This window comes from Onychostoma macrolepis, chromosome 12, assembly GCF_012432095.1.
Source record: "Onychostoma macrolepis isolate SWU-2019 chromosome 12, ASM1243209v1, whole genome shotgun sequence".
NCBI classification, from domain to species: domain Eukaryota; kingdom Metazoa; phylum Chordata; class Actinopteri; order Cypriniformes; family Cyprinidae; genus Onychostoma; species Onychostoma macrolepis.
In genome coordinates, this window is record NC_081166.1 from 3,307,337 (window position 1) to 3,329,225 (window position 21,889).

The window sequence follows — 21,889 nt, forward strand, 5'->3', positions numbered from 1 at the left end:
TCTTTCTTTCTTTCTTTCTTTCTTTCTTTCTTTCTTTCTTTCTTTCTTTCTTTCTTTCTTTCTTTCTTTCTTTCTTTCTTTCTTTCTTTCTTTCTTTCTTTCTTTCTTTCTTTCTTTCTTTCTTTCTTTCTTTCTTGTCATTTTAGTTTTACATTTTTGTTTGTTTTATTCATTTTATCATGTTTTATAAATTTTTATCATTTGTTTTATTTATTTGTTCCATTTGTTTTATTTATTGAAGTTTTTAATTATTTGTATTCGTCTTATTTGTTTCTTTATTTATCCGTTTATTTAATTATTACATTTGTTATCGTGGGTCTTTTGTCACCTTAGTATTTTTAATTTAATATTCTTGCCAGTTGAAGGGACAAAATCTGATTGATTGATTGATTAAGTGATTATTTATTTTTTATTTTATTGAAGAACAGGGACGGTGTGAAAAATAAATTATAGAATGTTTTTTTTTATAAAAAAAAAAATATAACCTTGATTTTATTATGCCTGTTACATTTATTCCCGAGAACGTGACATTTTTTTTAATGCTGTATGACATTGAGATATAGATATTACATAGATAAAAGGATGATGCATTGAGTGAAATGAAAGCGAGCTGAGTGAATGAAAGTGTGGCACATATAGGTCTGTGTAGCTGGACTGGAGCTGTAATTCTCTGTCCTTGGTGGATTGTCATTGAACATCAGCTGAATGACAGCAGACATTAAAGTGGACAGCATGTGCTGTAGACTGACAGTCCATGAAGCTGACAGCGTATCTGTTTGCACGTTTATGCTTTCTCAGTAATGATTCAGAGCAATGCACACAGCTTTTAAAATCATCCTGTTAAAGTGACCATCACACTATGGTGTGTGTGTTTCTGTTTCATCTTGTAATCTGTGTGTGTGTGTGTGTTTAGTTTCTGCAGGACACTTTGGACGCCCTATTCAACATTATGATGGAGAACTCAGACAGTGAAACCTTTGATACTCTTGTGTTTGATGCTCTGGTAAGATTCTTATGGCCTGTGCTTCAATAAATCTGCAAATAATACATGCACACACAAAATGTGATATTCAATATGAAAACCTCCTATACATACATACATACATACATACACACATAGATAGATAGATAGATAGATAGATAGATAGATATATAGTAGGATTAAATTAGGCAAAGATATATTTACATATTTTAACAGCTAATTTATTATTTTTGTCTTTTTATAAGTGACAATGAAATGTTATTGGCACTTCTGTTTAGCATTAATTAGATTCAATTTTGAACAAGAACTGTTTTTATTTTTTATTTTATATTTAATAATAATGTTTTAATACAAATGGTTTAATTTGACCCAGTATTTAATGTTTTAGTTTTTTAATAATAGGATTTAGGCAGAGATATATTTGCATAATCCAAACGGCTCAGTCTGAGTCTATTGTGTGTTGTGCTGAATTGTAGTAATAACATGTTATCAGCACTTCTACTCAATAGTAATTACAAAAAAATAAAAAATAAATGTCTCTTCTGTTTTTGAAAGGTCTTCATAATAGGACTGATCGCAGACAGGAAGTTCCATCATTTCAATCCGGTTCTGGAGACCTATATCCGCAAGCACTTCAGCGCCACCCTGGCCTACACGTGAGTGTGAAATTCTGCCCTCTCTGTGCCAGTATGTGCTTTGTTTTTGTGTGTAACACACTGTGTGCTGATATTTTCAGAAAGCTGACAAAAGTCCTGAAGAACTACGTGGATAATGCCGAGAAGCTGACGGAGCAGCTGCTGAAAGCTCTGAAGGCTTTGGAGTACATCTTCAAGTTCATCGTGAGATCCCGCGTTCTCTTCAACCAGTACGTTCAGATCTCTCATATTCTGTTTGATTCATCACACATCTGAGCTTTAGGAATATCATATCACCCAAATCCATGGAGTTGTGCTTGTAGTCTGAACCAGGGAATTATTATTATTATTATTATTATTATTATTAAATACTTGACACTTTTATTTAACAATAAAATTTAACAATAATTGTAGCATACTAATTAACAGTATTTAGTATTTTATTTAGTAGGCTATTTTTAGTACTTAATTAGTGTTTTAATTTATTTGCTTTACATTTGTATTTATGCATTCACTTAAAAAAGAGGAACACAGCAATTTGTCGAAGAGCCAACAATATTTGTAATATAGCTAACAATATTAGTAACAATTTTTAGTCATATTGGCCAAATTGTGCAGCCCTACAAACAAGAACAGCAAACCTGGGTTTTGTTTTTTGTTTTGTTTTAAACATTTTTCATCAGAAAACCTTTTTTTTTTTCTTCTCCAAATTGTGCAGATTTACTATTTTTTTTATTGTGCAGTTGGTGACGTGGCAAAAAGCAAATGGATAATATATAATAAATGTTGGCGTATCCAACATATACTCCAAAACTTCTTTCTTTTCCTCCTTCGTAATATGGGTTTTCCAGCCGATAAGCTGCAGTTAAGGTGTGACAGCTTGATTTAATGTGCAGATCTGAAATGCCACACCTTTATCAAACCGAAGTGCATGCCCTGGTTTCCTGATGGATGGAGGATGTGTTTGAGGCGGACAGGAAGTGGAACGGGCAGCGGCGCTGATTTAGGGAGACGGAGGACATGTTGAGTAATGACTCAGCCTAAATTAAGTTCAGCGCTGGTGATTAGCTTGTTGTCTGCAGGTGAAGTATATGATGGTGTCTCTTTAAGTACCTGAAGGCTGAGAGCGCCTGACACAGCAGAGCGCTGTGAGAGACACTAATGAGCAGAGTCTGATCTGATTGACTTCTCTGCTCGCTCACGGACTCGACCTGCTGCCGCTGTTCACCAACTCATGCCCGACCCGACCGTGCACGTCTCCCAGTCAGAGCTTCAGACTGCAGTGGAAATGATGAGAAATATGGCCAAAAATAACAATTATCATAAGATTGAATAGCTATCGGTGTCAGAAGGGAAACCGCGTCAATGTGCGGTTTCATTAAATGTTCATCAATTTCAGTGTTTACTGCAGCCCTGCTCAGGATCTTTCTATTGCATTATTCTCCTTCAAATGATTCTGATGACCTTTAAACCAGCATTCACAAAAAAAAAAATCGAAATGATCATTTTTAAAATAAACGTTTATACTATACACACAATTATTTGCACAAATACACAAAACGCGCACACAAACAATTCTCAACATCTCTATTTTTATTTTATAATGAGCCTAAATTACAAGACATACTACCATGCTGAATACTTACAAATGTGCTTCACTCTTTTCTGTCATTACAGCAATGAGAATTATTTTGTTCGTTTTTTTTTTTTTTTTTTTTTTTTAACTTTAGGTTTTTGTGGTGAAATATGACCTTGAATAATTTATGCAAAAAACAACTTCTTATTTATTAAATATTTCTTGATGTTTATTTTATTTATTTCTTGCAAAATACAATGACTTATTTTTCCATTTATATGTTATTGTTAAATATGACCTCAGCATTTCTTAACAGATTGTTTTTGACACTTTAGTTTTTGCTAAATATAATTCCTTATTTTTCTATTTGATTTTGGGATTAAATATGACCCAAGCATTTCTTGACTTTTTGATTTGATTGATTTTTGCAAAGTATAATTTTATTATTTGTTTGATTTTGGTTAAATATGACCTCGGTATATTTAACTTCAACAATTTTTTTTTCTTTTTTTTTTCTCTTAACTTTAATTAAAAATAATGCAATTCAATCATATCTTCCCTTTACTTTAGTAATTAATGGGTATAAAGGACTTATACACTGACTGGAGTGTGAAGAATATTTCAATATATTTGTGTTGACAGAGGGCCGGGCTAATGTAAACGCTCTGGATGATGGCGAGAATGTCTGACCCTCACTGTAACCAGAGCACAGAAAATCAGGTGGCGCTAATCGCATCAGCAAAGGCCGTCGGTGAGCGTTTAATGAAAGCGAGAGCACGGGAATCCTCCCAGTGTTTGTGTGGCTCTTTGGAGCGGTGCCGAGACGGCCCATCAGCTCTCTGCCCTTCAAACTAGATTACGGAGCAATTCATCAATCTGATCAGCCTGTAATCAGGAGCTAGTTTAGAGGTGCCAGTGAACAGGTGGGAGTGTGTGTGTGTGTGTGTGTGTGTGTGTGTGTGTGTGTGTGGGGGGTGACGCATTGTTTTTGATGTGGGTTTGTATGGCTCCGGCTAGTTTGATGCCATAGATTTGCATTCCAAACACATGTAGAGCGGTCTACTGCCTCTCTTGATGATTTAGATGAAATGATTCTCGCCGCTCGAGCCCCTGATCATCTGCTGTTTGTGTGTTTTCCTTCAGGCTCTACGAGAACAAAGGCGAGAGTGATTTCATGGAGTCCCTGAGGAATCTCTTTGCCTCGTTTAACGCCATGATGAACAGCAATGCTGAAGGGACCGGCGGGGTGAAGGTGAGAACGCTCTAGGAGCCGGTTTCTGATGAGCTGGATGTTTAAATGCTGCCTTAAGAGCATTCACATCTGTTCCTGGTGTGACTTTATTTCACACGTGCAACACACAAGGAGATGTTTCTCAGAATGTTCACGCTGCTCTTTTACAGACATTGAAGGCCTACAAATGACATCCAAATGATGTATTCCAGTTCTTCTGAAGTCATATGATGCTTTATGAGAGGAAAAACCTAATTAAAGTCTCCTGAAAACCCCCCCCCTAAATGCATTTGCACACCCATAAGTTGTTGCTTCTCAATCATTTATGAGAAATGACAACCAATGAAATTTGGCTTAATTCGTGTCAAACATGAGAGTTAGAGTTAGAGTTCTACTTTATTGTCCTTTGCAGGAAATTTGTCTTGGACTCAAAGCTGCAGCAATACACAACAACCACCCAAAAACAACAACACCACTTTGTTTGTTAGTTAAAAAATCATCACAGTCGCTACAATTTACTATTTAAAATCCTAATAGATACCAGCATAAAATAATTCTTATAGCGATTACTTCTACATAATGGAACTCTATAACGCTTCCCTGATGGCAGTAATTGATATGTTAAAAATAAAACCTGGCTTGAATCACTTACTATTGCTTGCGTGTTCTTAAAAACAAACGACTCGTAAATGGACTGAAGTGATGTATGCTCTCTTACACCTATGACTTTCATGGCAACTTTGACAAGACGTACAAGCTGCGATTTTGATTGAACTGAAAGATTGCCGTACCAAGCCGGCATTCCATAGTTTAATAAACTGCTTGATAAAACAACATGATTTTTTTACTTACTCCAACCAACCTAAGTCGTTTTAAAAATATGGTCTTTGGTGGAATCTTGAGCAGAGATAATCAATGTGGGCTTTCCAAGTCAATGAACGGTCAGTGACCACCCAAAGATACTTGAATGTATCCACTTGTTCAATAGTGTGACCTTGAATAATTACTGGACTGTAATCACCCAAACCTTTTGGGTCCACTATCATTTCCTTTGTTCTTCCAACATTGACAATAATTACACCACTGCACAAAGTTCCTAATTTCAGACTGATATTCTGTTATGTCCTGATTCTTTCCTAAATGACTTAGTATTACAGTGTCATCAGAGTATTTTATAAAATAGTTGTTCTTATTTCTACTAAAACAATCATTTGTATAGTGAACAGAATGGGAGAGCATATGCAACCTTCAGGGGCACCTATATTAATTGATCTAACATCAGATGTTAGTGTACGATTTGTTAAGAAGGAAAAAAAAGCCACTTAATAATAAAAGGATTAGCATTTATTTTTACAAGCTTGTCCAAGAGTAACTCTGGCTGAAGCATGTTAAAAGCTGAACTAAAATCCACAAACAGTAACCGTGTATAAGCATTAACATTCTCTAAATGTAGTAACTTCTTGAGGGTTCACAAATAATCTGTCTTCCGTACCACATTCAACAGTTTGTAAAATCACTTCTTGTTCACTGACAGGATCATTATTATCGAACCGTACAAAAAACTCATTTAGCTCATTTGCTTTCTTAAAATCATCAGTTGTTACAAAGCATTGTTTTTTAGAATCCATATTAGAAATTGTCCTCAAAGATTCCCACAATCTCTTATTGTTCATAGATAAAAACAAAAATTGTTCAATATAGTCCCTTTTGCGTTTCCTAGCTTCCAATAATAATTTATTCAGTTCCCTTTGGACAACCTTTAACTCAACCCAGTCCTTCTTCCTAAAAGCTGCTTCTTTCTTATTGATGCAGGCTTTCACTTCTTTTGTTATATGAGGCTTGTTGTTTGGGAACATCCTGACTTCCTTTTTAGGAAGTATTGTATCCAAACAGAAACGAATATAATCAGTGGTCGCACTTTTAACATACTAAAAGAAGCCTGGTAAGAATGACTCAAGTTTCCGCTGGTTAAAGTCACCCATGATGAGAACTGGAGCACCCGGGGTTCGCTGTAGCTGTTTTTGAATACAGTCTGATATGCATGAGGCAGCTCTGGATGCATTTCTGTTAGGAGGGATGTACGCTACACACAATAAAATACTGCCAAATTCTCTCGGGAGATAAAAAGGTTTAAGGCAGAGGTATTCCGCGTCAGGATTACAAGTCTTATTACTCGCGTACACACAGACGCCGCCTCCTCTGTCTTTTCCCAAAGACTCCCCTCTGTCCGCCCGAATTAAAGAAAAACCTTCTATCTCCACTAGGCGTCGACCGATTATCGGCCTGGCCGATTATCGGCGCCGATATTAAGCATTTTTATGATTATCGGTATCGGTCATTTTTAAAACAGACTAAGGCACTCTCACACTGAAAGCGCTTGCTACAGTTTCAGTGATCATCACGCATCAGTTGTCTCTCAAAGGCAGCAGCAGACGTTGCTCAAGTTGCAATGAATCACAATCCACTACACTGAAGTTGCAAAACACCTCAATATTATCTATGTATGGTTTCCGCGATGGGGAAAACGCAGACGGAATCGCGGAATCCAGTCGTATTTACTGTATAACGTGGAGTCACAGAGTTCGTCAAAGTTTGGATGAACTAATCAAAAGTAGGTCAGTAAACTTAAATCGACTCGCGCTATGGACTAGTATCTGTAAATATTAATCTGCAAAAAGACGTATTTAAATATGAATTCTGTATGTTCTGCTGTCTCTGTATATGTGAATGGCACAGACACGCGGTTTTGATTACACACACACACACTGAAGTGCGCGACGCTCGCGGTGTTTTCAGCATCTGCCGTCTCACTAAATGAGGACATAAATGCATGACCAACATCCCCAGAACTGCTCTGAGAGTTGCTTCATGAGCATTTGACCTTTCATTTGAGTAAAACGATCGTCATATCACATACAGTGAGGAAAATAAGTATTTGAACACCCTGCTATTTTGCAAGTTCTCCCACTTAGAAATCATGGAGGGGTCTGAAATTGTCATAGTAGGTGCATGTCTACTGTGAGAGACATGTATGATTTTTTTAACTATTTATTTGTATGATACAGCTGCAAATAAGTATTTGAACACCTGTCTATCAGCTAGAATTCTGACCCTCAAAGACCTGTTAGTCTGCCTTTAAAATGTCCACCTCCACTCCATTTATTATCCTAAATTAGATGCACCTGTTTGAGGTCGTTAGCTGCATAAAGACACCTGTCCACCCCATACAATCAGTAAGAATCCAACTACTAACATGGCCAAGACCAAAGAGCTGTCCAAAGACACTAGAGACAAAATTGTACACCTCCACAAGGCTGGAAAGGGCTACGGGGAAATTGCCAAGCAGCTTGGTGAAAAAAGGTCCACTGTTGGAGCAATCATTAGAAAATGGAAGAAGCTAAACATGACTGTCAATCTCCCTCGGACTGGGGCTCCATGCAAGATCTCACCTCGTGGGGTCTCAATGATCCTAAGAAAGGTGAGAAATCAGCCCAGAACTACACGGGAGGAGCTGGTCAATGACCTGAAAAGAGCTGGGACCACCGTTTCCAAGGTTACTGTTGGTAATACACTAAGACGTCATGGTTTGAAATCATGCATGGCACGGAAGGTTCCCCTGCTTAAACCAGCACATGTCCAGCCCGACTTAAGTTTGCCAATGTCCATTTGGATGATCCAGAGGAGTCATGGGAGAAAGTCATGTGGTCAGATGAGACCAAAATAGAACTTTTTGGTCATAATTCCACTAAACGTGTTTGGAGGAAGAAGAATGATGAGTACCATCCCAAGAACACCATCCCTACTGTGAAGCATGGGGGTGGTAGCATCATGCTTTGGGGGTGTTTTTCTGCACATGGGACAGGGCGACTGCACTGTATTAAGGAGAGGATGACCGGGGCCATGTATTGCGAGATTTTGGGGAACAACCTCCTTCCTTCAGTTAGAGCATTGAAGATGGGTCGAGGCTGGGTCTTCCAACATGACAATGACCCGAAGCACACAGCCAGGATAACCAAGGAGTGGCTCTGTAAGAAGCATATCAAGGTTCTGGCGTGGCCTAGCCAGTCTCCAGACCTAAACCCAATAGAGAATCTTTGGAGGGAGCTCAAACTCCGTGTTTCTCAGCGACAGGCCAGAAACCTGACTGATCTAGAGAAGATCTGTGTGGAGGAGTGGGCCAAAATCCCTCCTGCAGTGTGTGCAAACCTGGTGAAAAACTACAGGAAACGTGTGACCTCTGTAATTGCAAACAAGGGCTACTGTACCAAATATTAACATTGATTTTCTCAGGTGTTCAAATACTTATTTGCAGCTGTATCATACAAATAAATAGTTAAAAAATCATACATTGTGATTTCTGGATTTTTTTTTTTCGATTATGTCTCTCACAGTGGACATGCACCTACGATGACAATTTCAGACCCCTCCATGATTTCTAAGTGGGAGAACTTGCAAAATAGCAGGGTGTTCAAATACTTATTTTCCTCACTGTACATAGGCTATACAGAAACTTAAGAGGTCCTCATGGCAACCCGTCAAAATAAAAGTTCGGTTTATCTAGTACTACTACTACAACAACAACTTTTGTTTAAAAGAATAATCACACAATACGCTATTTATTCCATGTTTTAATTTTAATGGTAAACCCATTTGTTTGCCAAAAAATTTAGTTTAACTCTCATTTGAATAAAAGATAACTGAAATTAATGTTGTATGGCTTCATTTGCACTGCACTGTAAATTAAAAGTAATCGAAATTACTGTCACATAGGCCAAGATTAAGATACTGTCACACAGGCCAAGATTATGACGACATAAATTGTGACATTTCAATAGGCTATTGAACCAAGTGTGCCTATAACAGGCTATTAGTGTTATAGTTTAATTAAAATAGTTGCAGTCTTCTTCACAACTTCTACAATGGAGCTATGAAGACAATTAAATTATTTACACTTTTATATTATAATTATGAGAGGTTATGCTATTCCACATACATTTCTAACATGTAAATTATTGAAGCCAAATACTTACATTTCCCCAAGCTGTTTAGCTGTAGTACAGTATTCATAGGCTTAATCATGAAGCATGCAGTGGCCCCACTTTTAACTCTCTCTTTATATTACCCTTATTGTAGATGGATGTATGGAGGATGACAAGAGTAAGAAGTGCAATCAACACCAGGGAAGGCACTTTTTGTCAGAGCCCTTATTATTCTTAATTTTGACATTAATTTTCATTTTTACATTAGACATAATATATCGGTTAAAAATATCGGTTATCGGTCCACTTGGTCTGTAATAATCGGTATCGGCATCGGCCCTGAAAAACACATATCGGTCGACCCCTAATCTCCACAATTGAACTAGTCGCAGCTGAGCAGCGCCACCGGAAAAATATGACAGTTTGACACAGTTTTGCTAGCTAGCACATCAAAGTGAAAGGAAGAGGAATTGATATGTAAAAAATCAAACTGTAAATTTTTATGTGCCATTTAGAGAACAGTGTGCGTCTTAACTATTCTGTGTCTCTAAGAATAGTTAATACTGAATGAATAAATGCTGAATTTCGCTCACAAAAATTAAGTCAGAACACAAACTAATGGAATATTCAGTTGCTGTCATTCATATGTTGATTAATGTTAATATATAGTCTATCAACTTGCTACAACGTAGCATTAAATCTATGAAAGATACTATTAACCTTACTAACTTTGGCAAATTGAGTGACTCGTTCTTCAATATTACTCATTTTATCTATCTGACATGTCGTCATGTAGCATATTTGAATATGTAATAATATGAATTTAAGAGAGAATATACTTAAATAACATTTTAGTCTGTGTAAAAATACACTAAAATACATATTTTTTTGAAAGAAATTAATACCTTTGTTCATCAAGAATGCATTAAATTGGTCAAAAATGACCGTAAAGACAAAAAAAAAAAAAAAAAATCTAAACGTTTTCTACAAAATATGAAGCAGCACAACTGTTTTTGACATTGATAATAATAATAAATGTTTCTTGAACATCAAATCAGCATATTAGAATGATTTCTGAAGGATCATGTGACACTGAAGACTGGAGTGATGATGCTGAAAATTCAACTTTGCATCACAGGAAAGAATTACATTTTAAAATACATTCAAATTGAAAAGAGTTATTTTAAATTGTAATAATAATTCACAATTTTACTGATTCTACTGGATTATTACAGTAAATAAATGCAGCCTTGATGAGCATGAGACATCTTTTTAAAAAATATTGAAACACCAGACACTCGAACGACTGTGTACACATTCATTGTATAAAAAAGAAAAGTTCCTTGCAAGAAGGAAGGTCATACAGGTTTGGAACAACATGAGCGAAATGTGTATCTGGAGGCTCTGTATCTCAGGACGTCTTCCCAGAATGCTGCTCTGTTTTTTTTTCTGTCAGACATGAATATGCATGTTTCTGTCTTTTTAATGTGTTGAAGTGTGTTTGTTTGTCTCTCTCTCTTGTCCCCTGATCTCCTCCTCTGTCCACTGTGGCTCTGGCTTCGCAATCTTTAGCTTCTCCTCAAGGTACTCTATCTGTCCTCCTCTCCTCCATCTGTTTCTCCGCTCCTCCTCCTCCATTTGTGTGCAGTTTTTTTTGTCACTGACCTTTCCTGTCACTTCTTTTTTGCATTAACACACCTCTGTTCTAACACACACGCACAAAGCATCAGACCCTCTGGACGGGTCGTGAGTCTGCCTGGAGCGATGCAGGTGTGCTGCTGGCCCGGATCTTAGTGGTTTTGTCAGAAAATTAAAAATTGATCTTGATAAGATGCACTGTCAAGGGAAGGAATGTGCTTTTCTCTGCGCTGGCCTTGTCGCAACAGGAAAGCAAGAGACGACGTGAGTGAAACGGCACGTCAGCTTGAAGTAGGCTACATCGTGTTCACATGCCCTCACACTTATTATTTAAACAGTCTGCCAGTTTGAGCTTGTGCTGGTCTGCACATGTCGGACTTGTTTTTCTCTTGTCGGCTTTGTTGTTTTAGAGGGAAATGAAGGTGAAGTGTGTAATTTGTTCACTACTAGAGGTAAACTAAATTGAAACTGCTGTTTTCCAAAACACACCCCCAGCCCGCCATTGGTCATTTCGACAAATAGCCCCGCCTCAAATTCACACCATTGGTTGATACTAAGAAGCATATTTAAACGTATAACAACATTGGCTCCACAAATGGTGTGACTTTGTCACTGGACTGTTTCGTGTATCTGTTCGTGCAAGATATCAGCTCTGAGTCTTCACCTATAATGCCTGATAAGTTTGGAGAACATCTGACAAGAGATCAGAGACTTCATCCAGAATCACTCCAGACCCTTTAGATTCCCAGCTCCATGTTGGTGGTGCTTCTCTTCAGTTCACTCATTTTCTACAGGGTTCAGGTCAGAGGACTGGAATGACCAGCAGAAGCTTGGTTTTGTGCTCAGTGGCCCATTTTTGTTTTGATTTTGATGTTTGTTTGTGGAGATACAGCAAGATACAGCAGTATATTTCATTGTACACATGGGATAATTTTTTATCCGTGTTCACCAAACCCATCTTGAGTGTTTGCTGCTAAAAAGCTCATGTTTTAGTTTCATCTGACCATAGAAGCCAGTCCCATTTGAAGTTCCAGTCGTGTCTAGCAAATGAAAATGCTGGAGTTTGTTTTTGGATGAAAGTGTTTTCTTTTCTAGAATCTTTCTTGAAAAGATTGTTTTTTTTTCTGTAATTCTTCAGCTGTGATCATTGGAGCGTCTTTGGCCACTCAAACTATCCTCCTCACCTTGCTTTAAGACAAAATAGACTCACGTACTCTTCCAGGCAGATTTGTTATATTTTCTGTTGATTGAAAATTTTTAATTATTGCCCTGATGGTGGAAATGGGAATTTTTAATGCTTTAGCTCTTTTCTTACAGCCACTTTCTAATTTGTGAAACTTAACCATCTTTTGCTGCACATCAGAAATACATTTTTTGGTTTTTTCTCATTGTGATGGATGATTCAGGGAATTTGGCCTTTGTTTCCCCTCCTATTTATATTCCTGTGAAACAGGAAGCCATGGCTGGATAATTTCAAATAATGCAGATATGAATGGGAATATACTTCAGAGATATTTCATTCATAAGAATTTTTTAGGGGTATCAATAATTGAGGCCATTGTGTACTAGAGAAAAATATTAATTTCATAAAGGGGTTTGTTTTTTTTTTTTTTCTCACTTTTACTTTTTTTTTTTTTTTTTTAATGAAATATCGAATGGATAAAATAAAAAAAAATGCAGAGTTATTTTCACAGCCTCCTTTGATCATATTTACCAAGGGTATGAATAATTTTGAGTACAACTGTACACAAACATATATTTTATTATATATGAATGAATGCATGTTGTTTATAAACATATTTTTAAATAATAATTTTTTATTTATTTATTTTTTATTGGTATTAGTATCATTATCCATCTTATCAGTTCTTAGCTTGAAATAAAAATAATTCTCAGTGATTGTTATAGTCCAGAGGTTTTTGTTTCCTTGCGTTGCTTGTCCGGTCCTGTGAAAGTGTGTAACTGTGATCCAGACTTTAAAATGTGGGCGGTCGATGTGATGCATTCCAGCGAAGTGACAAACTTTGTGAAGTCACTGCTATAAAACTCTTGGCCTGACTGGTGTGTCACAATTTCAAAACGCATCAAATCAAACGTGAGTTACAGCCTCAGATATTCACTTTTTTAGTAAACACTTGAACTCCAACACCTCATTTCCCAGCAAACTCTCAGGTTAAATCAGAAGCTATGTGGGCTGCTGGGGAGAGAATTTATCAAATGGGAAACTTCATAACCCATCCATCACTGCCTGTGTTGACTCTTGGTTTACACTGCTTTCAGATGCTTTCTTTTTTCTTTTAAATGATTTCAAAGTACGTCAGAATTTGACACCATGATGAGGATCAAACAGGAAGGCGCCACTTTAAATCCAGATCTGTAAACTCTCAGGACTCGCACATCTTCAGAATAAAACCAGACTTTTTCAGCTGAACAGCAGTAAAGCTGTTTTATAAAGAAGCTGTGAGTTGAGTCTTTCCTTACAAAAGGTTTTAAAGCTAATGATGTTGATTTTTGTCAAGTGGGACGTTTTCCTTAGTTGAAATCTGTTGTTGAACCTTGAACAAGATTCCTGTCGAACTCTTATCAAAGACAGATGAAACTACCATACAAACCATAATGCTGCTGAAGCCGCAATCCAAAAATCTGATTGAATGTTGTTCTAGGATCTATATAAGGAGCATACATGAACACAACCTACTTGGAAAATCAGGTGAGGTCACCAAGATCAACATTTTGTTGTGAGTACTGGAAGAGCCAAACAGATTTATATCAACTGGAGAAACTGATCAATAGATATTCCCATTCTGCATCAAATTCTGCGAAAATCTGCTTGTGTAGGGATTTAGATGGACATGTGACATTTGTGATTTTATTTTTTTTAATCACTTATTTATTTTTATACTTGCTGTATTTTACATTCTGAAACTTGTTTGTTGTATTTATATTTTTATTAATTGTTTGACTTTATATTTATTACAGACATTGCATTTCACATTCTTAAACTTTAGATTTATGCATTTAGACATTTTACTTTACATGCTGAAATGTTGTTTATTTTATTTTTTTTAAGACTATGCATTTCACTTTCAGATAAACTTTAGTTGGACGTTCATTGATTCATTCAGATTTCAGACATTGTATTTCACATGCTCAAACTTGGTTGCTTTATTTTTATATATTTATTTCTATTTGAATTTATACATTTGTTGAGATTTATTTATTCATTTCAAACATTGCATTGCATTTGACGATACATGCCAGTTGCTCGTTTGGACCATTTGTTAGTTGAGAGTAAGTTAGTGCTCAGATTTCTAGATGAGTGTTTGTCAGTAGTTAAGTGTTAAGAGCAGCAGTTAGAAGAGGAAAAACACATTCTCATGACTCATTGATCATCTATTGATCGGGGTGTTGGAGAGTATTTCAGTATTTGTTTTATAAGTGTCTTCTCTGCGTGACAGCACTCTCCTCAGGCCGTTCAGCACAGCTGGATTTGCTCTGAGCGCAGATGGACTGATGGGCATTAAATGAGGCTCTTGACACCGTCATGTGGTTCCTTGAACAATGTGAAGTCACTCCGGTTCCTCATTGTTCTTCCTGTTTAGACAGCACAATTCATCAAAATTAACACAATTCTCTAAAATGATTTATGTTGACTAACCCTGATTTTTCCCCACTTTTTATTTAAAAAAAAAAATTTAGCATGTTTTATAGGATTTTTAGAGCATCGATCATGCTAATATATATATATATATATATATATATTTTTTTTTTTGTGAATTCTAGGGTGCTGCACTGAAATACGTCCCAACTATCGTCAATGATCTGAAACTGGTCTTTGATCCAAAGGAGCTCAGGTGAGTTTATCAGACATTGTTCATATTTTTAGTGTGTGTGTGTATATATATATATATATATATATATATATATATACACACACACACACACACACACACACACACACACACACACACACACACACAGTGGGTACGGAAAGTATTCAGACCCCTTAAATTTTTCACTCTGTTATATTGCAGCCATTTGTTAATTTTTTTTTTCCTCATTAATGTACACACAGCACCCCATATTGACAGAAAAACACAGAATTGTTGACATTTTTGCAGATTTATTAAAAAAGAAAAACTGAAATATCACATGGTCCTAAGTATTCAGACCCTTTGCTCAGTATTTAGTAGAAGCACCCTTTTGATCTAATACAGCCATGAGTCTTTTTGGGAAAGATGCAACAAGTTTTTCACACCTGGATTTGGGGATCCTCTGCCATTCCTCCTTGCAGATCCTCTCCAGTTCTGTCAGGTTGGATGGTAGCGTTGGTGGACAGCCATTTTAGGTCTCTCCAGAGATGCTCAATTGGGTTTAAGTCAGGGCTCTGGCTGGGCCATTCAAGAACAGTCACGGCGTTGTTGTGAAGCCACTCCTTCGTTATTTTAGCTGTGTGCTTAGGGTCATTGTCTTGTTGGAAGGTAAACCTTGCCCAGTCTGAGGTCCTGAGCACTCTGGAGAAGGTTTTCGTCCAGGATATCCCTGTACTTGGCGCATTCATCTTTCCCTCGATTGCAACCAGTCGTCCTGTCCCTGCAGCTGAAAAACACCCCACAGCATGATGCTGCCACCACCATGCTTCACTGTTGGGACTGTATTGGACAGGTGATGAGCAGTGCCTGGTTTTCTCCACACATACCGCTTAGAATTAAGGCCAAAAAGTTCTATCTTGGTCTCATCAGACCAGAGAATCTTATTCAGGTGTTTTTAGCAAACTCCATGCGGGCTTTCATGTGTCTTGCACTGAGGAGAGGCTTCCATCGGGCCACTCTGCCATAAAGCCCCGACTGGTGGAGGGCTGCAGTGATGGTTGACTTTCTACAACTTTCTCCCATCTCCCGACTGCATCTCTGGAGCTCAGCCACAGTGATCTTTGGGTTCTTCTTTACCTCTCTCACCAAGGCTCTTCTCCCCCGATAGCTCAGTTTGGCCGGACGGCCAGCTCTAGGAAGGGTTCTGGTCGTCCCAAAGCGTCTTCCATTTAAGGATTATGGAGGCCACTGTGCTCTTAGGAACCTTAAGTGCAGCAGAAATTGTTTTGTAACTTTGGCCAGATCTGTGCCTTGCCACAATTCTGTCTCTGAGCTCTTCAGGCAGTTCCTTTGACCTCATGATTCTCATTTGTTCTGACATGCACTGTGAGCTGTAAGGTCTTATATAGACAGGTGTGTGGCTTTCCTAATCAAGTCCAATCAGTATAATCAAACACAGCTGGACTCAAATGAAGGTGTAGAACCATCTCAAGGATGATCAGAAGAAATGGACAGCACCTGAGTTAAATATATGAGTGTCACAGCAAAGGGTCTGAATACTTAGGACCATGTGATATTTCAGTTTTTCTATTTTAATAAATCTGCTAAAATGTCAACAATTCTGTGTTTTTCTGTCAATATGGGGTGCTGTGTGTACATTGAGGAAAAAAATGAACTTAAATGATTTTAGCAAATGGCTGCAATATAACAGAGTGAAAAATTTAAGGGTGTCTGAATACTTTCTGTACCCACTGTATATATGTGTGTATATGTAATAAATAAATAAATAAATAAATAAATAAATAAATATATATATATATAATATATTAGTGTTGTCAGTCGATTAAAAAATTTAATCGCGTTAATCACAGTCGTGGACTGTGATTAATCACAAGTTTAAAATACTAGGATTTACCTGTAAATGTGTTGAAAAAGAAATGCATGACAAACTAGGTTAAGGAAACAGAACTTTTCACACTTCTGCCAGGTATGAGACATAATCCTTATTCTTTTATCATTATTCTTTTGTTTTTATTCAGCCATTGTCAGCCTTTATACTGGCAATAAAACGTTTACCAAGCCACATCACTTCAATCCCAGTATACATTTACCCAACTATTATCAAAAGTATTTCTAAATAAAGTGAAGTATTATGACAAAATGCATTATGAAGAAGAATTGGACCTGTTCTGCAGCTGCATTAGAGCTAACATTAGCATCATCCTTCATAAGACAATTTATGAGATTAATAGTGCACTTTTACTCAGAACTCACTTCAAACCACCATCGAGTGTTTGTAATAACTTCCTTTTACGATCACATGTGGAATTTGGTCGTTTACTGTTGTTAAAATATGCTATTTATAGCCTTTTATATCGCTGCACAAATTAGCATTTCAGATGTACACATTCAACTCAAAAAAATCACATACAGGCCATATCCTATCGTAATCGTGTTTATCTTATATAATCTATAGTGGCTGTTGTCAAGTTTATTTCTGCTGTGTAAAAACCATGTATGCTCTGCTGAAACTCACGTTGTTTGTGATGTTACCGCCTCTCCATTCTTAAGTCGTCAGGGATACATTCCAAGTATAATACACATTAGTAAAATTATCTATTTTAATTATTATTTGTCTATATACAGTTTGGGCGGTCGTGGTACATTATAAAAGTAGGCCAAAAAACCGCAACCCACGGCTCTGTAATTTTTCCCACGACTGTATTTTCAAAATAGCCCACTTGTGCCGCTGCCCTGGCAACACTGGTGCTGTACCCTCATCACACAATGATAGATAACCTTCCGCGCTGCGATGACGGGAAGAAGTTGGGGTCAAACCTTATCAAATGATTAATTTGCATTAAAATATTAACGTGTACATTTTTTTGATTAATCGCATGCGTTAACGTTCACACCCCTAATAAATATAAATATTTATTTATTTTAATTTGTCTCATTCCTTTATTTTATTTGAATTGTATTCCCTTCTGAAATAAATTAATAAACATAAGCAATCAAATGATATTGTTGCCCATCCTGCCTCATCTTTTTAAGCTGAAATTTGGATATTCAGCTAATAGTTGTTTAATTTAGTTTCAGTTTTAATTTGTACTTTATATTGTATTTACATTTTTATTTTATATTATGTTTATTTTATTTTATTTAAAATGTCTTTATAAGATTTAAACAATCAAATTACTTTCTGAAATAATGCAAGTACATGATATTGTTACCCATTCTGCCTCATTTATTTTTTTTCTGAAGTTTGATTTGTCATCTGGCCAGTAACTGTATCGACTGTATCGATTAACCTTATTTTATTCTTAGTTTTTGTACTTTTTATTATTTTATTTTATCCCAATTAATGTCTTTCTGAGATTTAAAAAACACAAAAATCCCCCTTCATACAACAATCTTGTCGCTCATACTGTCTTCCTCTCCTCATGTCTCACTACCCATCCCGTCTCACTCTCCTTGTCTCTCTCTCTGTCCTCATCCTGTAATTTTTCTGTTTTCTTCATGCTGTCTCTCTCACAAACAAAAGCCAATATAGTTATCCTCACCCTGTCTCTCTTTCACCATGTCTCTCTCTCCTCATCCTGTCTCTCTGGCTGCTGGTCCTCATCCCATCCGTCTCTCCTCGTGGCTTTCATCTGCTCCCTTGTGTCTGTCTCTCTCTAAGTGACTCTGAGAGGCTGCTAATGAAATCAGGTGTGAGTGGTGGACTTCAGTCTGATGCTCCTCAAACACTAGATCTGACTGTCATTAACATCTTTCTGCCTGATGGAGTTTTGCCCGTATGTCATTACCATTTCCACATCGCTTTGCCGCTCAAGTATTTCTCACACGCTTTAGATTCAGAACACAATCAGTGCAAAGTGATCCCGTTGCCGTGGAGACGTGGCGGTCACTCGCCCATCCCGTCTGCTGGTCTGGATAATGCGTTCCTCCCTGAGTGGCATTATAATGGAGTTACGCCGTTCTTGTGATGGCTAAATGTACTACACACGCACACACACACACAGTGAGATGATGGCATGAATCCTGCTGCGTCTCAGGAGTTCAGCTGACGACGGCCTTTCCTCACCAAACCAATTTTCCTAGACGTGACATTTTCGCAAGGCATTTTGTAGCAGCAGGATTCTTGTTAGATTCCCTGAGTAATTTGTGTTCTTGTTGTGTAAGTGATGTTTCAGATGGAGTGTGCATGCATATCTGTGAAGTAGTGGTCAGCTGATGTGGGCTGGTCAGTAGCTGATGGTGGATTAGTTTAGTGCTGGAGAAACTCTTGAGCGTTGAGATTCATGTGTGTCCTGACTGAAGTGGCCTCTTGCTGTAATTCTCTTTGCGAAGCCTCGTTCTGTTCTTCTCTTCATCCCTTGTTCTTTAATCCTGCTGGTTCTCTCTGAGTGTTGGAGAGTTAGCTGGGGTTAAGAGGATTTCATCCCCTCCTGTGTCTCTTCAGTCTCCTGCGCTTCTATTCAGTACCAGAGAGAAAACCTGGCCTCTCCTCTCCTCTCCTCTCCTCTCCTCTCCTCTCCTCTCCTCCTCCTCTCCTCTCCTCCTCTCCTCTCTCCTCTCCTCCTCCTCTCCTCCTCCTCTCCTCTCCTCTCCTCTCCTCTCCTCTCCTCTCCTCTCCTCTCCTCTCCTCTCCTCTCCTCTCCTCTCTCTCCTCTCCTCCTCTCCTCCTCTCCTCTCCTCTCCTCTCCTCTCCTCTCCTCTCCTCTCCTCTCTCCTCTCTCCTCTCCTCTCCTCTCCTCTCCTCTCCTCTCCTCCTGTAACTCTATCTGAACATGAATCTGTTGAGCATCCTGAGCAATAGCTTGAGTTTGGGATAGGACTTTTGTTTGAATGACCAATGATGGAAGAGCCAGTTCAGGAAAACTGCTTCAGGAAATGTTTTGCACTTTTCACTATCACTGAGGACAGAAAAATGACTGGAGGCCTGGTTAACACACACTGTGTTAGCATTGCACTGTTTACTCAGAGTCCATTGTCACAGAAGTGTGTTTGCTCAGCAGAGAGGTCGTGGGTCCAACACACACACACACACACACACCCACCCACACCAAACAAACGCTGAACGAGGCCATCTCTGGAATCCTGTCTTCGTCTGCCAGACCGCTCTCTTCCCTCTTTCTTCAAGTGCCAATTCTTTCCACAAAAAGAGCCGCTGCTCTCCTGTTGTGCCCTGGGCTCCTGTGTGTGTGTTGAGATGAGGACAGAGAGGTATAGCCCACGGCACTTAGCATGTTTTAGAAATGAGCTGTCACTTCAACAGCAAATGAAGATGAGAAGAGAGGAGTGTTACAAACACACACCTGTTAGTGGTAACTAAGTTCTGGTGGTGCAGTTAAAAGCGGTGCTGACCCTTTCTCTCTCTCTCTCTCTCTCTCTCTCTCTCTCTCTCTCTCTCTCTCTCTCTCTCTCTCTCTCTCTCTCTCTCTAGTAAGCTGTTCAGTGAGTTTATTCTCAAAGTTCCTCTGGGGCGTCTGGTGAAGCAGAAGTTGAACTGCATGATTGACATCGTCCACAGCGACCTGTTTACTCAGCATGGTACGTATACACACACACACACGTGTTCTCTAAAGGTCACTTTCTGACACTGGCTGCATGGTGGTGTTTTCATGCTGTGAGCTGCGCGTGACGCTGTGATTGGAGTGTTTTGTGGAAATGCATCTCTTCTGATGTTATTAATGGGTAAAATATGAGGCCTTGTGTTTACAGTGCAGTGATAGATGATTTTTAACTTGACCCGCCTAATAGAAATTGGTATTTTATTTTGAATAGGTATTAGCATGAATAAGAATTTAATCAGACAAAAGTGTGATTTTAAAAAGTGCAACTAAAAATATGATCACTAAGCAACTTAGGGCAACTGATGTTTTTTAAAGTTTAATTTGAAATGGGTGGGATTTTTTTTTTTTAATGGTTTTTCTGTTGATTGCAACCCCTTAAAACAGACCTTCCACTCATTTTTGTGTCTCAACCTGCTAGTTAAGAATCACTTTATTGTATCATATTGTCATGTTTAAGAAGCACATATAATTGCTTTATCTACTGTTATTATGATGCAGTTGTCTGTAGAAAGTTCTGTATTGGGACATTTCTTGCAGAAATCCAGGTAATTTTTATTAATGTTTGGGAATGGCATGAATGATGCAATGTGAAAGGATGTTTTGTGTGTGTGTGGTGTTAAAGCAGTGACATATGGCAGCTCTGCGGGTAGATTGTAAGTAAATGCACGTCATTCAGCAGTAATTATCTGTGGATGTGTCTCCTGTTCTGACTTAATTAAATCACTCATCACGCGTTCATGCACTTCAGTCTCTCTCACTCTCGTAAGGAACGCCATAAAGAAATCAGGATTTAATAAATGAGACCAATAAATACTTTGATTCATTTCAAAGTATAAATAATCAGATTATTTGGTAAATAATCCACAAGCATGTGGTACATTAGATATGTATGTATTATGGAATGAATTTAACGTAAAATAAAGTTGGAGATTGGACACATCATCTATGAAATATGAATCTATAGATTAGGGATGCAACTGATCTTAGATGATCCGTGATCCGTACGGACCAGTCCCCACGGTTCGGCACGCATGTGATTCACGGATTAACTGTTAAATTCAACCAGTATAGACTGAAAGTTATCATTTGCACATGTTTACCAATTTACACATTCAAGCAATTTCAAGACCATTCAGATGATGGAGAAATTGAATTGGGACTTGCGTGCAGAGAAAGAGAGCGGCGCGATTCAGAAACCGCGTTTCAGACAACGCCTCAACAGATGGATACATACACTCAAAGTTAAGTGAAAATACCCGTTTTGGCAAGTATTCTGGTAAACACAGTAGGTTATGTCCATGTCTTACGTTAACGTATACAGCAGACTAAGAAAAAACCGAGTATTTGTCAGTATTTAGGTCCGTGCATTTAGTCTTAAAGAGACAGCAGCCTCAAACAACACCACAGCTTTACCAAAGATTAATCTGTATTTAATTTATGCAGTAAGCATTATTGTG

The 21,889-nt window shown here is 37.8% G+C and overlaps 1 protein-coding gene across 2 annotated transcripts in view; it reads left to right on the forward strand.

The window, feature by feature from the left end:
• The window catches only part of dock1 (dedicator of cytokinesis 1), a 304,321-nt gene that overhangs the window by 84,275 nt on the left and 198,157 nt on the right, over positions 1-21,889 (forward strand). For both annotated transcript variants that reach the window (XM_058793231.1, XM_058793232.1), the window contains exons 20-25: positions 914-1,003; positions 1,538-1,638; positions 1,719-1,847; positions 4,337-4,445; positions 14,825-14,895; positions 20,303-20,409. In XM_058793231.1, coding sequence (XP_058649214.1) covers positions 914-1,003; positions 1,538-1,638; positions 1,719-1,847; positions 4,337-4,445; positions 14,825-14,895; positions 20,303-20,409 — 607 coding nt within the window. The remainder of the gene's footprint in view (positions 1-913; positions 1,004-1,537; positions 1,639-1,718; positions 1,848-4,336; positions 4,446-14,824; positions 14,896-20,302; positions 20,410-21,889) is intronic.